General features: G+C 46.5%; 2 protein-coding genes across 3 annotated transcripts in view; both read right to left on the bottom strand.

The window, feature by feature from the left end:
- Positions 1-14,639, bottom strand: part of LOC132770245 (major histocompatibility complex class I-related gene protein-like) — a 159,779-nt gene that overhangs the window by 32,210 nt on the left and 112,930 nt on the right. Inside the window, exon 1 of one of the 2 annotated variants that reach the window (XM_067465342.1) lies at positions 2,934-3,057. The exons of the other annotated variant lie outside the window; for it this stretch is intronic. Coding sequence (XP_067321443.1) covers positions 2,934-3,021 — 88 coding nt within the window. The 5' untranslated portion in view covers positions 3,022-3,057. Of the gene's footprint in view, positions 1-2,933; positions 3,058-14,639 lie in introns of those variants that run through there. 2 annotated transcript variants of the gene reach the window in all.
- Positions 1-14,639, bottom strand: part of LOC132769747 (major histocompatibility complex class I-related gene protein-like) — a 240,081-nt gene that overhangs the window by 170,899 nt on the left and 54,543 nt on the right. The window lies entirely within an intron of this gene.

Below are 14,639 nucleotides of genomic sequence, written 5' to 3'. Positions count from 1 at the left end.
GAATTAAAGTCCAAAACACAAGGAGGGCCCAAGTTGGCCCATGCCTGCTTTAAGAAATTCCAATGATATTTAATTCTGTTGTAGTGTTTCATATATTTGTAGATTTGAAATTTTATTGAAATGTAAGCTGCTTTGGCCCCTTCCACACAGCTGTATAAAATCCACACTGAACTGGTTTATATGGCAGTGTGGACTCTGATAATGCAGTTCAAAGCAGATATTGAGGATTACGAACACAGAGAGTGCTCACTAATGCTTCCTCTTCATCTTGGAAAGAAGTAACGAGTGGAGTGCCGCAGGGTTCCCCCCTGGGCCCGGTCCTGTTCAACATCTTTATTAATGACTGAGATGAAGGGCTAGAAGGCATGATCATCAAGTTTGCAGATGACACCAAATTGGGAGGGAGAGCCAAGACTCCAGAGGACAGGAGCAGAATTCAAAACGATCTTGACAGATTAGAGAGATGGGCCAAAACTAACAAAATGAAGTTCAACAGGGCCAAATGCAAGATACTCCACTTTGGCAGGAAAAACGAAATGCAAAGATACAGAATGGGGGACAATGCCTGGCTCGAGAGCAGTACGTGTGAAAAAGATATTTGAGTCCTCGTGGACAACAAGTTAAACATGAGCCAACAATGTGATGTGGCGGCAAAAAAAGCCAATGGGATTTTGTCCTGCATCAATAGGAGCATAGTGTCTGGATCTGGGGAAGTCATGCTACCCATGCTCTATTCTGCTTTGGTTAGACCACACCTGGAATATTGTGTCCAATTCTGGGCACCACAACTCAAGAGAGATATTGACAAGCTGGAATGTGTCCAGAGGAGGGCGACTAAAATGATAAGGGGTCTGGAGAACAAGCCCTATGAGGAGCGGCTTGAGGAGCTGGGCATGTTTAGCCTGAAGAAGAGAAGGCTGAGAGGAGATATGATAGCCATGTATAAATATGTGAGAGGAAGCCACAGTGAGGAGGGAGCAAGCTTGTTTTCTGCTTCCCTGGAGACTAGGACGCAATGGAACAATGGCTTCAAACTACAAGAGAGGAGATTCCATCTGAACATGAGGAAGAACATCCTGACTGTGAGAGCCGTTCAGCAGTGGAACTCTCTGTCCCGGAGTGTGGTGGAGGCTCCTTCTTTAGAAGCTTTTAAACAGAGGCTGGATGGCCATCTGTCAGGGGTGATTTGAATGCAATATTCCTGCTTCTTGGCAAGCGATTGGACTAGATGGCCTAGGAGGTCTCTTCCAACACTATGATTCTATGATTCTGGATGTAGGTGAACTACAACTCCCAAACTCAAGGTCAATGTCCACCAAACCCTTCCAGTATTTTCTCTTGGTCGTGGGAGTTCTGTGTGCCAAGTTGGGATCAATTCCATCGTTGGTGGAGTTCAGAATTCTCTTTGATTGGAGGTGAACTATAAATCCCAGGAACTACAACTCTCAAACTCAAGGTGAATGCCCACCAAGCCCTTCCAGTATTTTCTCTTGGTCGTGGGAGTTCTGTGTGCCAAGTTGGGATCAATTCCATCGTTGGTGGAGTTCAGAATTCTCTTTGATTGGAGGTGAACTATAAATCCCAGGAACTACAACTCTCAAACTCAAGGTGAATGCCCACCAAACCCTTCCAGTATTTTCTCTTGGTCGTGGGAGTTCTGTGTGCCAAGTTGGGATCAATTCCATCGTTGGTGGAGTTCAGAATTCTCTTTGATTGGAGGTGAACTATAAATCCCAGGAACTACAACTCTCAAACTCAAGGTGAATGCCCACCAAACCCTTCCAGTATTTTCTCTTGGTCGTGGGAGTTCTGTGTGCCAAGTTGGGATCAATTCCATCGTTGGTGGAGTTCAGAATTCTCTTTGATTGGAGGTGAACTATAAATCCCAGGAACTACAACTCTCAAACTCAAGGTGAATGCCCACCAAACCCTTCCAGTATTTTCTCTTGGTCGTGGGAGTTCTGTGTGCCAAGTTGGGATCAATTCCATCGTTGGTGGAGTTCAGAATTCTCTTTGATTGGAGGTGAACTATAAATCCCAGGAACTACAACTCTCAAACTCAAGGTGAATGCCCACCAAACCCTTCCAGTATTTTCTCTTGGTCGTGGGAGTTCTGTGTGCCAAGTTGGGATCAATTCCATCGTTGGTGGAGTTCAGAATTCTCTTTGATTGGAGGTGAACTATAAATCCCAGGAACTACAACTCTCAAACTCAAGGTGAATGCCCACCAAACCCTTCCAGTATTTTCTCTTGGTCGTGGGAGTTCTGTGTGCCAAGTTGGGATCAATTCCATCGTTGGTGGAGTTCAGAATTCTCTTTGATTGGAGGTGAACTATAAATCCCAGGAACTACAACTCTCAAACTCAAGGTGAATGCCCACCAAACCCTTCCAGTATTTTCTCTTGGTCGTGGGAGTTCTGTGTGCCAAGTTGGGATCAATTCCATCGTTGGTGGAGTTCAGAATTCTCTTTGATTGGAGGTGAACTATAAATCCCAGGAACTACAACTCCCAAATGACAAATTCAATCCCCTCACCCAACCTCACCAGTACTCAATTTTGGGCGTATCGGGTATTTGTGCCAAATTTGGTCCAATATATCTTGCATATCAGATATTCACATTACGGTTCATAACAATAGCAAAATTACAGCTATGAAGTAGTAGCTAAAATAATTTTACGGTTGGGGGGTCACCACAGCATGAGGAACTGTATTAAGGGGTCGCCGCATTAGGAAGGTTGAGAAACACTGAACTAGATTAATTTGAAAGTGTGGATGCAGCTGGAGTCCATTCATTTGTACCTCTTCTCCTCCCCTCCCCCCCCCCCCCCCCTTTTGTCAAAAGCGAAAGCACGACAGAAGGCTAAAGTTGTAGAAGTTTTCCCCACTTTCTTTCTAGCAAAGACTAAGAAAGGGTAGGTGGAAATCTCTCACCAGTGGGAGCTGGGTGCGCGGGGGAGTCTCCCTGGTGTCCGAGGAGGAGAAGCAGAGCCACAACCCGGCGCAGTGGCAGCAACGCCATTGCCACCGGGGAAGTTTCCTCCTTCTTCGTGGAGGCGAAAATATTAGAATCGCAACGAGCGCGGATTGGCCGAGGGGAAAACATCCCACCAATAGGACGCCGGGGCTTTCCATAGCGTCAGTGGTTTCCGGGCAGACTCAGCACCGACGGTATGGTCAGAGCCCTGGGTGAAAGCGAAAGGGATCTGTTTCTCGTCTCGGGATGTCTAGTTTCTGTGCTCACTAATGCTTCCTCTTCATCTTGGAAAGAAGTGACAAGTGGAGTGCCGCAGGGTTCCGTCCTGGGCCCGGTCCTGTTCAACATCTTTATTAATGACTTAGATGAAGGGCTAGAAGGCAGGATCATCAAGTTTGCAGACGACACCAAATTGGGAGGGATAGGCAATACTCCAGAGGACAGGAGCAGAATTCAAAACGATCTTGACAGATTAGAGAGATGAAGGGCCAAAACTAACAAAATGAAGTTCAACAGTGACAAATGCAAGATACTCCACTTTGGCAGAAAAAATGAAATGCAAAGATACAGAATGGGGGACAATGAGGCCTGGCTCGAGAGCAGTACGTGTGAAAAAGATCTTGGAGTCCTCGTGGACAACAAGTTAAACACGAGCCAACAATGTGATGTGGCGGCAAAAAAAGCCAATGGGATTTTGGCCTGCATCAATAGGAGCATAGTGTCTAGATCTAAGGAAGTAATGCTACCCCTCTATTCTGCTTTGGTTAGGCCACATCTGGAATATTGTGTCCAATTCTGGGCACCGCAATTCAAGAGAGATATTGACAAGCTGGAATGTGTCCAGAGGAGGGCGACTAAAATGATCAAGGGTCTGGAGAACAAGCCCTATGAGGAGCGGCTTAGGGAACTGGGCATGTTTAGCCTGAAGAAGAGAAGGCTGAGAGGAGATATGATAGCCATGTATAAATATGTGAGAGGAAGCCACAGGGAGGAGGGAGCAAGCTTGTTTTCTGCTTCCCTGGAGACTAGGACGCAATGGAACAATGGCTTCAAACTACAAGAGAGGAGATTCCATCTGAACAAGAGGAAGAACTTCCTGACTGTGAGAGCCGTTCAGCAGTGGAACTCTCTGCCCTGGAGTGTGGTGGAGGCTCCTTCTTTGTAAGCTTTTAAGCAGAGGCTGGATGGCCATTTGTCAGGGGTGATTTGAATGCAATATTCCTGCTTCTTGGCAGGGGGTTGGACTGGATGGCCCATGAGGTCTCTTCCAACTCTTTGATTCTATGATTCTATGATTCTGGGCCGATCCTGAGACCTTAGATGAGGATGGGGAGGATACAATGTTGGCAAAAGTGCTTCAGTTTTGAGTAATGCAACCCACATCCCAACACTGATATAATATAACAAAACAAACACTGATACAACGACCAAAACAATCCCTTTCCCTATCACCCCTCCCTGCTACTCTGCTGCTGAGTACGCATGCCCAGTGTGGAACACATCTCACCACACTAAAACAGACATGCCGCATTATCATGGGGTGTCTGCACCCTACACCACTGGAGAAATTACACTGTTTAGCCCCGGAGTGTGGTGGAGGCTCCTTCTGTGGAAGCTTTGAAACAGAGGCTGGATGGCCATCTGTCAGGGGTGATTTGAATGCAATATTCCTGCTTCTTGGCAGGGGGTTGGACTGGATGGCCCATGAGGTCTCTTCCAACTCTTTGATTCTATGATTCTATGATTCTGGGCCGATCCTGAGACCTTAGATGAGGATGGGGAGGATACAATGTTGGCAAAAGTGCTTCAGTTTTGAGTAATGCAACCCACATCCCAACACTGATATAATATAACAAAACAAACACTGATACAACGACCAAAACAATCCCTTTCCCTATCACCCCTCCCTGCTACTCTGCTGCTGAGTACGCATGCCCAGTGTGGAACACATCTCACCACACTAAAACAGACATGCCGCATTATCATGGGGTGTCTGCACCCTACACCACTGGAGAAATTACACTGTTTAGCCCCGGAGTGTGGTGGAGGCTCCTTCTGTGGAAGCTTTGAAACAGAGGCTGGATGGCCATCTGTCAGGGGTGATTTGAATGCAATATTCCTGCTTCTTGGCAGAATGGGGTTGGACTGGATGGCCCATGAGGTCTCTTCCAACTCTTTGATTCTATGAGTCTATGATTCTATGAAGAGACACAGCTGGCGTATTTTCTGAAACTCATAGTAAGCACTCCTGACCACCATATCGATTTGAGCAGACATTTGGAGAGGAAGATCCCATGGCCCATGAGGTCTCTTCCAACTCTTTGATTCTATGATTCTATGAGTGCTGTTACCTTCCCACCGGAGCAGTACCTAGTGATCTACTCACATTTGCACGTTTTCAAACTGCTAAGTTGGCAGAAGCTGAGGCTGACAGCGAGAGCTTACGCCGCTCCCCGGATTTGGACCTGCGACCTTTTGGTCAACAAGTTTAGCAGCTCAGTGGTTTAACCCACTGCGCCACCCAGGGCTCCTTATAGTACTATTAGTTATACGTTATTGTTTAGTTATGATTTTTTTACAAGGATGGTGGCATTGAAATTTTGGCATTAAAATGTTGTAAACCACCTTGAATCCCTCCAGGTGTGAGAAAGGTGGTACAGTAAGTAAGCAAGTAAAACACGTGTGTTTGTGTACATTCAGTGAACAGCCCAGCTGCTGTGACCATCTGTTAGGGTTTGTGGAAGTGGCCATGATAGAAGGGCAGTCAAGCACAGCTCTGTCATCACACCCTCCATCACCCAAATACCTGGGAGTCACTCTGGACCGTGCTCTGACCTACAAGAAGCACTGCCTGAACATCAAGCAAAAAGTGGGTGCTAGAAACAATATCATACGAAAGCTGACTGGCACAACCTGGGGATCACAACCAGACAGAGTGAAGACATCTGCCCTTGCGCTATGCTACTCTGCTGCTGAGTATGCATGCCCAGAGTGGAACACATCTCACCACACTAAAACAGTGGATGTGGCTCTGAATGAGACATGCCGCATTATCACGGGGTGTCTGCGCCCTACACCACTGGAGAAATTACACTGTCTAGCCGGTATTGCACCACCTGACATCTGCCGGGAACTGGCAGCCAATAGTGAAAGGACCAAGGCAGTGACATCTCCAGCTCATCCCGTTTGGGTATCAGCCAGCACGTCAACGACTTAAATCTAGAAATAGTTGTCTAAGATCTACAGAGACACTCGCTGGAACACCCCAGCAAGCGAGAGTCCAAAAGTGGCAGGCTCAAACCCAGAACCTCAATCTGTGGGTGATACCAGATGAGAGACTCCCCCCTGGGCACACAAAAGACTGGGCAACTTGGAAGGCGCTGAACAGACTGCGCTCGGGCACCACGAGATGCAGAGCCAACCTCAAGAAATGGGGCCACAAAGTGGAATCCACGACATGCGAGTGCGGAGAGGAGCAAACCACTGACCACCTGCTGCAATGCAACCTGAGCCCTGCCACATGCACAAGGGAGGACCTTCTTGCGGCAACACCAGAGGCACTCCAAGTGGCCAGATACTGGTCAAAGGACATTTAACCAAATACCAAGCTTGCAAACTTTGTGTTTTGTCTGTCTGTTTGTTTTGTTAAAAATGTAATACAATCTGTATAGTTGCTCCTAACACAACAAATAAATAAATAAATGAAATCTTTTGCTTTTCAAATGTATGTACGGCATTGAAATTTGCCTTTATAATGTTGGAAACCTCTTTGAGTTCCCTTAGGGAGATATAAAGGTCGTGAATAAATAAATAAATACATAAATAAATAAAAGCAGGTAAGGAATGAGGAATCCAACATCACCACATCCTTACCTGCTGTTTGGGAGGCTGCTGCTAGAGGGCCGCCCTTTGCAACCCACTGCCCTGCTGCCTAGGCATGAAACTGGAGCTCTGGCAGCAGCAGCTTCAAGTCCAGGCAAGGAAGGAAGGAAGGACCCAGTACTGCCATTTGTGGCTCTTCCCTTTGCCCGAGGTGAGAGCCTTTTATCCTTGCAGGTTTAGGGAGCTGGGGGCTGGGTTGTAAGGAGGAGACAGCAAATGGGACTCTGGCAGCAGCCTCACCAAGAGCAGGTAAGGAAGGATGCATCCAACATTGGGCAAAGGGAGGGAGTGAGAAGGGAAGCATTGGATCGTTCCTTCCTTGCTTGGGCTTAAGGAGCTTCATTTGCAAACCCAGGCAACAGGGTTGCCTCCAATGCCAGAGATACAGCTTAATGGCGTAACATTAGAAAACGTCGACCATTTCCGCTACCTTGGCAGCCACCTCTCCACCAAAGTCAACATCGACGCCGAAATACAACACCGCCTGAGCTCTGCAAGTGCAGCATTTTCCAGAATGAAGCAGAGAGTGTTTGAGGACCGGGACATCCGTAGGGATACTAAGGTGCTTGTCTATAAAGCTATTGTCCTCCCAACCCTGCTATATGCCTGTGAGACGTGGACTGTCTACAGACGTCACATGCAGCTCCTGGAACGATTCCATCAGCGCTGCCTCCGGAAAATCCTGCAAATCTCCTGGGAAGACAAGCGGACAAACGTCAGCGTGCTGGAGGAAGCAAAGACCACCAGCATTGAAGCGATGGTCCTCCAACATCAACTCCGCTGGACAGGCCACGTTGTCCGGATGCCTGACCACCGTCTCCCAAAGCAGTTGCTCTACTCCGAACTCAAGAACGGAAAACGGAATGTTGGTGGACAGGAAAAGAGATTCAAAGATGGGCTCAAAGCCAACCTTAAAAACTGTGGCATAGACACTGAGAACTGGGAGGCCCTGGCCCTTGAGCGCTCCAGCTGGAGGTCAGCTGTGACCAGCAGTGCTGCAGAATTTGAGGAGGCACGAGTGGAGGGTGAAAGAGAGAAACGTGCCAGGAGGAAGGCGCGTCAAGCCAACCCCGACCGGGACCGCCTTCCACCTGGAAACCAATGCCCTCACTGCGGAAGAAGATGCAGAGCAAGAATAGGGCTCCACAGCCACATACAGACCCACAAGGAAACCCATGATGGAAGACCATCTTACTCGTCCAACGAGGGATCGCCTAAGTAAGTAAGGCTTGGGCTTAAGGAGCTTCATTTGCAAACCCAGGCAACAGGAGGGGGTGGCTGGGTCAAAAGAAGGAGACCGCAAGCAAGCTAACAGGAGCCAGGACCTTATTTGGGGTGAAGGAGAAGGGGAGGACCAACAAGAATAGAAGGGTGTGTGTGTGTGTGGGTGTGTGTGTGGGGGGGGGGGGGGAGATTATGCCTGCAGGGCCACTTCTTCAACCATCATGCTTTGTAGACAAACATTTTCTGTGCAAGATACCCACGGACCACTTTTCTGTTTCTTAGAGACCACCTGTGGTCCACAGACCACTGGTTGGGAACCACCGCCCTAGATTGTGTGTGTGTGTGTGTGTGTGTGTGTGCTGGTACGGCTGTACCAGGAGCCCCAACTTCATTTTCTTTCTATTAAATGTTTGCATGCATTCCAAGGTTTCACGCATTCTGCCAAGGTGACTTCCCTTGGTTTGCAATTTTAGGGCCAATGACCCATCAATCATTGTTAAATTTTGGTTCCGCCCCTTTCCTCAGGGCCCCGGGAGGAGAGGGAGCCATTTTTAGTTCAGTCTTACAGAAGGAAATTAAGCTACAGGACGTGGACCAGCTCCACCTGCAGGAAAGCTTCATTTCCTACAGCTTCGGGGGAAACAGCTTCTGGGAAGAAATAGTCCTAAAGCTCTGGCTGGGAACTTACAGCCTCTCAGCCTTACAGCATTTGGGGAAAACAGTTTTGCAGACCCAAAGAACTCTAGCTGGAGCATCTACAAAGCCTTGACTGGTAGGTCTACTTGGGACCCAAGAAGTAGTTTGGAACCGGTAGTAGGACCCACATCAGCAAAGCCTAGATAGTAGATTGCCTGGGAGAGGTTAAAAAAGGGTTTTCCTTTCAAAAGAAAAGAAATTGTTCTCAAAGCCAGTTGCCTGTCCCTTGTGGCCAAGATAAAGAAAGCCACCAGTCATTTGTATGATTGCTGTTGAAGATTGGAGAAGTATTTGTTTAATTTGTTCAATAATAAAGGACTTTGTTAAACCTTTCTAGCCTCTAAAGACTCTTCCAGAGGAAAATCCTTAGGGCCTCTCTATCAAGGCACCCTGGCTTCCCGCTGGGCACAAAGTGCACGTCCTGTTCAAAAGACAATTATTACAGGCCCAGTGTGTGACAGCACAGTGTGTGTATGTGTGTGTCAGAAGCAACTTTCAAGTCACTTCTGGTGTGAGCGAATTGGCCGTCTGCAAGGACATTGCCAAGAGGACACCTGGATGATTTTTACCATCCTGTGGAAGGCTTCTCTCATGGCTCACATGGGAAGCTGGAACTGACAGGTGGAAGCTTACCCCACTCCCCGGATTTGAACTGCCAACCTTTCGATTGACCAGTCCTGCCAGCACAAGGGTTTAACCCATTGTGCTACCAGGGGCTCCTGCCCTAGATTAATCTTACTGGATTCCAACAAATCTTCCTTTTCAATGTATTTTTTCTATTCTTTTTCTCCCTCCATTTATAATTTAGCCCTTTTTTGAAGGAGTACTGCTGTGGTGCTCCTTGAACCACCTTGAGTTGCCTCTGGCTGAGAAAGGCAGTACTGTGTTCCCTCACTTATCATGGGGGTTACTTTCCAGGACCTCCCGCGATAAGCAGAAATCCATGAAATAGGGACTCTCTATTCATTTCAATATTTATACATTATTTTAGCAGGTATACACTATTTGAAGTCTTTATAAACTTAAAATAAAATGAAGGAAAGGAAGGAAAGGCCCTTCAAGGCTAGAAAAAGGGAGGGAGGACTAAGGAGGGAAAGCACCTCAGAGAGTGGCTGCGGCAAAACCCCACAAAACAGTGAAAAAACCATATTTATTTTAAATTAATTTTTTTTTAAATCTGCAAAACAGCGAATCCGTTAAATGTGAACTGTGAAGTAGTGAGGGAACACTGTTTACAAATGCAGTAAATAAATAAATAAATAAATAAATAAATAGTCCTCAGTATCCACTAGTGTTTAGTTCCAGGACTCCGTGGATACCAAAATCTGTGTCTCCTCAAGTCCTATTTTATACAAAGAGGAGTCCCGTATATTAAATGGCCAAATCAAGATGTGCTCATGGGAAATAGTGTTCCCTCGCTACTTTGTGGTTCGCTTTTCGCAGACCCGCTGTTTTACGGGAGGGGAGGGGGCCCAATCTCTTGCATTGATTATTCCACTGTGTTGGAAGGCAGCCACTGATGAGGAGGAGGAGAAAGAGGGAACACTCACTTATCGTGGATGTTAAGTTCCAGAACCACCCACGATGAGTGAAAATCCGCAAAGTAGGGAGGCTATACTCCCTCTCCCCCTCTGTCTCAAGTCAATTCCTTCACCTTCTCTTTCCCTCTCCCTTTCTCCATCCTCCCTTTGCAATTCCTGCTGGCTCCTCCTTGCGCGCCTGGCTCCCCCTCCCCTCCTCCTCCTCTTCTCCCTCCTCCTTCCCCGCTTGTGCACGCCTTCTTTGCCTTCCTCTCCTCCTCCTCCTCTTCCTCATCCTCCTTTCTCCTTCCCTTGCCTTCCCCATTCCCTCCATCCCTCCCTTCTCCTTTGCCTGAAAGTGAAGAATAGGAAATCGATGCCACTTACACCTTCCGCAAAACAGTGAGACTGCGAAAAGCGAACCATGAAGTAGCAAGGGAACACTGTCTGTCTCTGTGTGTGTGTTTTGGGGTATTTAGGGCACTGGGCGTATAGCGATTGTCTTTTAAAACAGGATGTGCTCTTTGTGCCCAGTTGGACACTGGGGTGCCTCGGCTGAGAGGCTCTATGGATTTTCCTAAACAAAATCTTTAGAAACTTGGAAAGTTTAACAAAGTTCTTTATTATTGCTTAGATCTTCAACAAAACACACAAATTCTTCTTAACTTGTCCACAAAGAACAGGCAGGTTGCTTCGTGAACTATTTCTTTCTTTTACAAGGAAAACCCTCCGACCCCTCCCTGGACAATCTATCTTTAGGCTGGCTGGTATGGGGCCTTCCTCCCAGTTCCAATTTGCCTTTTGGGTACCCAAGTAAACCTTACCGGCCAAAACTTTAGAGACTGGAGACCTTTGGATCTGTAAAACTGTTTTCTTCAGAAGCTTTAGGGCTGTCTTCCCCAGAGGCTTGTAGAGCTGTGAGGCTGTAAGTTCTCCAGCCAGAGCTTTGAGAACTGTCTTCCCCAGAAGCTTTGGGACTATTTCCCCCCGGAGCTTTGTAAGAAACGGAGCTTCTCTACAGGTGGGAAAAGCTCTCACGTCCTGTAACTGAGCTTCTAAACTGTAAGACTGAACTAAAAACTTTCTTTTCCCTCCCAGAACCCTGGGGAAAGGGGCGGAACTAAAGAACTTAACGATGATAGGCAGGTGGCTGGCCCTATGGCTGCAGCCTGGAAGGAACCACCCAACTGCAAAATGCATGGCCAAAACAAACACATGCATAGAAAGGAAATCTAGGCTTCTGGTACAGCTGTACCAGCACAGTAAGATATAAGCCTAAATGCTACTTGGTTATTTCCCTCTGAGTTTACTCATAGCTTGAGAGTTACAGATTAACTCTTCCATATGATATATAGGGGTGAGCTCCCACTGTTAGCCCTAACTTCTGCCAACCTAGCAGTTCGAAAACATGCAAATGTGAGTGGAGAAATAGGTACCGCTTTGGAGAGAAAAGGCAAAAGGCAACTCCAAACAATCACCCCGGCCACACAACCACGCTGTGTTTGTTTGGATGTTATATCATATCCATTTGGTAATTGGTAATACTGTTTATTAGAAAAAAAATGTTGCTTTTTTGGACCACACTTTTAAACAACCCCATCCAGCGTTACCTAGTTATAAAACTCCAGAAAATAGCAGGACACTTTTAATATTCAAGAAGCAAACAACGACAGAGGAGAAAATAAAATAATTTATTTCTTTATTCCAATACATAAAAACATTAAAAAGCAATCATGTATTTACAGAAGACCAAACCTTCAAGAGAAAACACAATTAATTATTCATTACTATTTATTTATTTATTTATTTATTTCCGTCACTTTTACCCCGCCCTTCTCACCCCCTAAGGGGGACTCAGGGCGGCTTACAGAGAAAGGCACAATTCGATGCCTTGTCACATATACATACATATATAAAAACAATTAAGCAATTACAAATTAAAATTAAATCATCAATACATAGTAACACCATAAACACAGTAGTAGGCTAATCCTGAGCTCAGAGTTCGGAGTTCCGTAATTCCATTCTCTTGTCCAGTTCCAGCTCATCATCAAGTCTTTCTTTAACTGCCTGAGTGTCTATCCGTCTATTATACAAAGACCTGCTTTTTTCTCCAAAAACTGACGCTTTTGATCTTGCAAAAGCTGAAGCAATTCGCAGCTAGACATGAATCATAGAATCATAGAATCATAGAATCAAAGAGTTGGAAGAGACCTCATGGGCCATCCAGTCCAACCCCCTGCCAAGAAGCAGGAATATTGCATTCAAATCACCCCTGACAAATGGCCATCCAGCCTCTGTTTAAAAGCTTCCAAAGAAGGAGCCTCCACCACACTCCGGGGCAGAGAGTTCCACTGCTGAACGGCTCTCACAGTCAGGAAGTTCTTCCTAATGTTCAGATGGAATCTCCTCTCTTGTAGTTTGAAGCCATTCCTCCATTGCGTCCTAGTCTTCAAGGAAGCAGAAAACAAGCTTGCTCCCTCCTCCCTGTGGCTTCCTCTCACATATTTATACATGGCTATCATATCTCCTCTCAGCCTTCTCTTCTTCAGGCTAAACATGCCCAGTTCCCTAAGCCGCTCCTCATAGGGCTTGTTCTCCAGACCCTTGATCATTTTAGTCGCCCTCCTCTGGACACATTCCAGCTTGTCAATATCTCTCTTGAATTGTGGCGCCCAGAATTGGACACAATATTCCAGGTGTGGTCTAACCAAAGCAGAATAGAGGGGTAGCATGACTTCCTTAGATCTAGACACTATGCTCCTCTTGATGCAGGCCAAAATCCCATTGGCTTTTTTTGCCGCCACGTCACATTGTTGGCTCATGTTTAACTTGTTGTCCACGAGGACTCCAAGATCTTTTTCACACGTACTGCTCTCGAGCCAGGCGTCACCCATTCTGTATCTTTGCATTTCATTTTTTCTGCCAAAGTGGAGTATCTTGCATTTGTCGCTGTTGAACTTCATTTTGTTAGTTTTGGCCCATCTCTCTAATCTGTCAAGATCGTTTTGAATTCTGCTCCTGTCCTCTGGACTATTGGCTATCCCTCCCAATTTGGTGTCGTCTGCAAACTTGATGATCATGCCTTCTAGCCCTTCATCTAAGTCATTAATAAAGATGTTGAACAGGACCGGGCCCAGGACGGAACCCTGCTTGTGGCACTCCACTTGTCACTTCTTTCCAAGATGAAGAGGAAGCATTAGTGAGCACCCTCTGTGTTCGTCCACTTAACCAATTACAGATCCACCTCACCGTAGTTTTGCCTAGCCCACATTGGACTAGTTTCCTTGCCAGAAGGTCATGGGGGACCTTGTCGAAGGCCTTACTGAAATCCAGGTACGCTACATCCACGGCATTCCCCGCATCTACCCAGCTTGTAGCTCTATCGAAGAAAGAGATCAGATTAGTCTGGCATGACTTGTTTTTGATAAATCCATGTTGACTATTAGCGATGACTGCATTTGTTTCTAAGTGTTTGCAGACCACTTCCTTAACAATCTTTTCCAGAATCTTGCCCGGTATCGACGTGAGGCTGACCGGACGGTAGTTGTTTGGGTCGTCCTTTTTTCCCTTCTTGAAGATTGAGACCACATTGGCCCTCCTCCAATCTGCTGGAACTTCTCCCGTTCTCCAAGAACTCTCAAAGATGGTTGCCAATGGTTCCGAAATGACTTCCGCTAGTTCCTTCAATACTCTGGGGTGTAGTTGATCTGGCCCTGGGGACTTGAACTCATTAAGAGCGGCCAGGTATTCCTGGACGACTTCTTTCCCAATTTGGGGTTGGATGTCCTCCAAACCCTCATCCACTCCATCTTGCTGAGGTTGAAGACTCTCTTTTTGTGAGAAGACCGAGGCAAAGAAGGCATTAAGTAGTTCTGCCTTTTCCCTATCCCCTGTCAGCATTGCCCCATCTTCTCCTCGAAGAGGTCCTATCGCCTCCTTGTTTTTCCTTTTTCTACTGACATAAGAATAGAAGCCCTTTTTATTGTTTTTAATGTCCCTGGCAAGTCTGAGCTCGTTTTTTGCTTTAGCCTTGCGGACCTTTTCCCTACAGGTGTTGGCTATTTGTTTGAATTCTTCTTTGGTGATTTCTCCCTTTTTCCACTTCTTGTGCATGACTCTTTTGTGTCTTAGCACAGTTAGAAGTTCTTTGGACATCCATTCTGGCTTCTTTGCACTTGTCCTATTTTTTCTCTTTGTTGGCACAGTTTGCAATTGCGCCTTGAGTATTTCACTCTTGAGAAATTCCCATCCATCCGTAACTCCCTTGTCTTTTAGTATCTGTGTCCACGGAATGCCGCTCAGCGTTTCCTTCATTTTTTGGAAATCAGCTCTCCTAAA

Source organism: Anolis sagrei, chromosome 2, assembly GCF_037176765.1.
Source record: "Anolis sagrei isolate rAnoSag1 chromosome 2, rAnoSag1.mat, whole genome shotgun sequence".
NCBI lineage: Eukaryota > Metazoa > Chordata > Lepidosauria > Squamata > Dactyloidae > Anolis > Anolis sagrei.
This window is presented reverse-complemented; position numbering and strand designations above follow the sequence as displayed.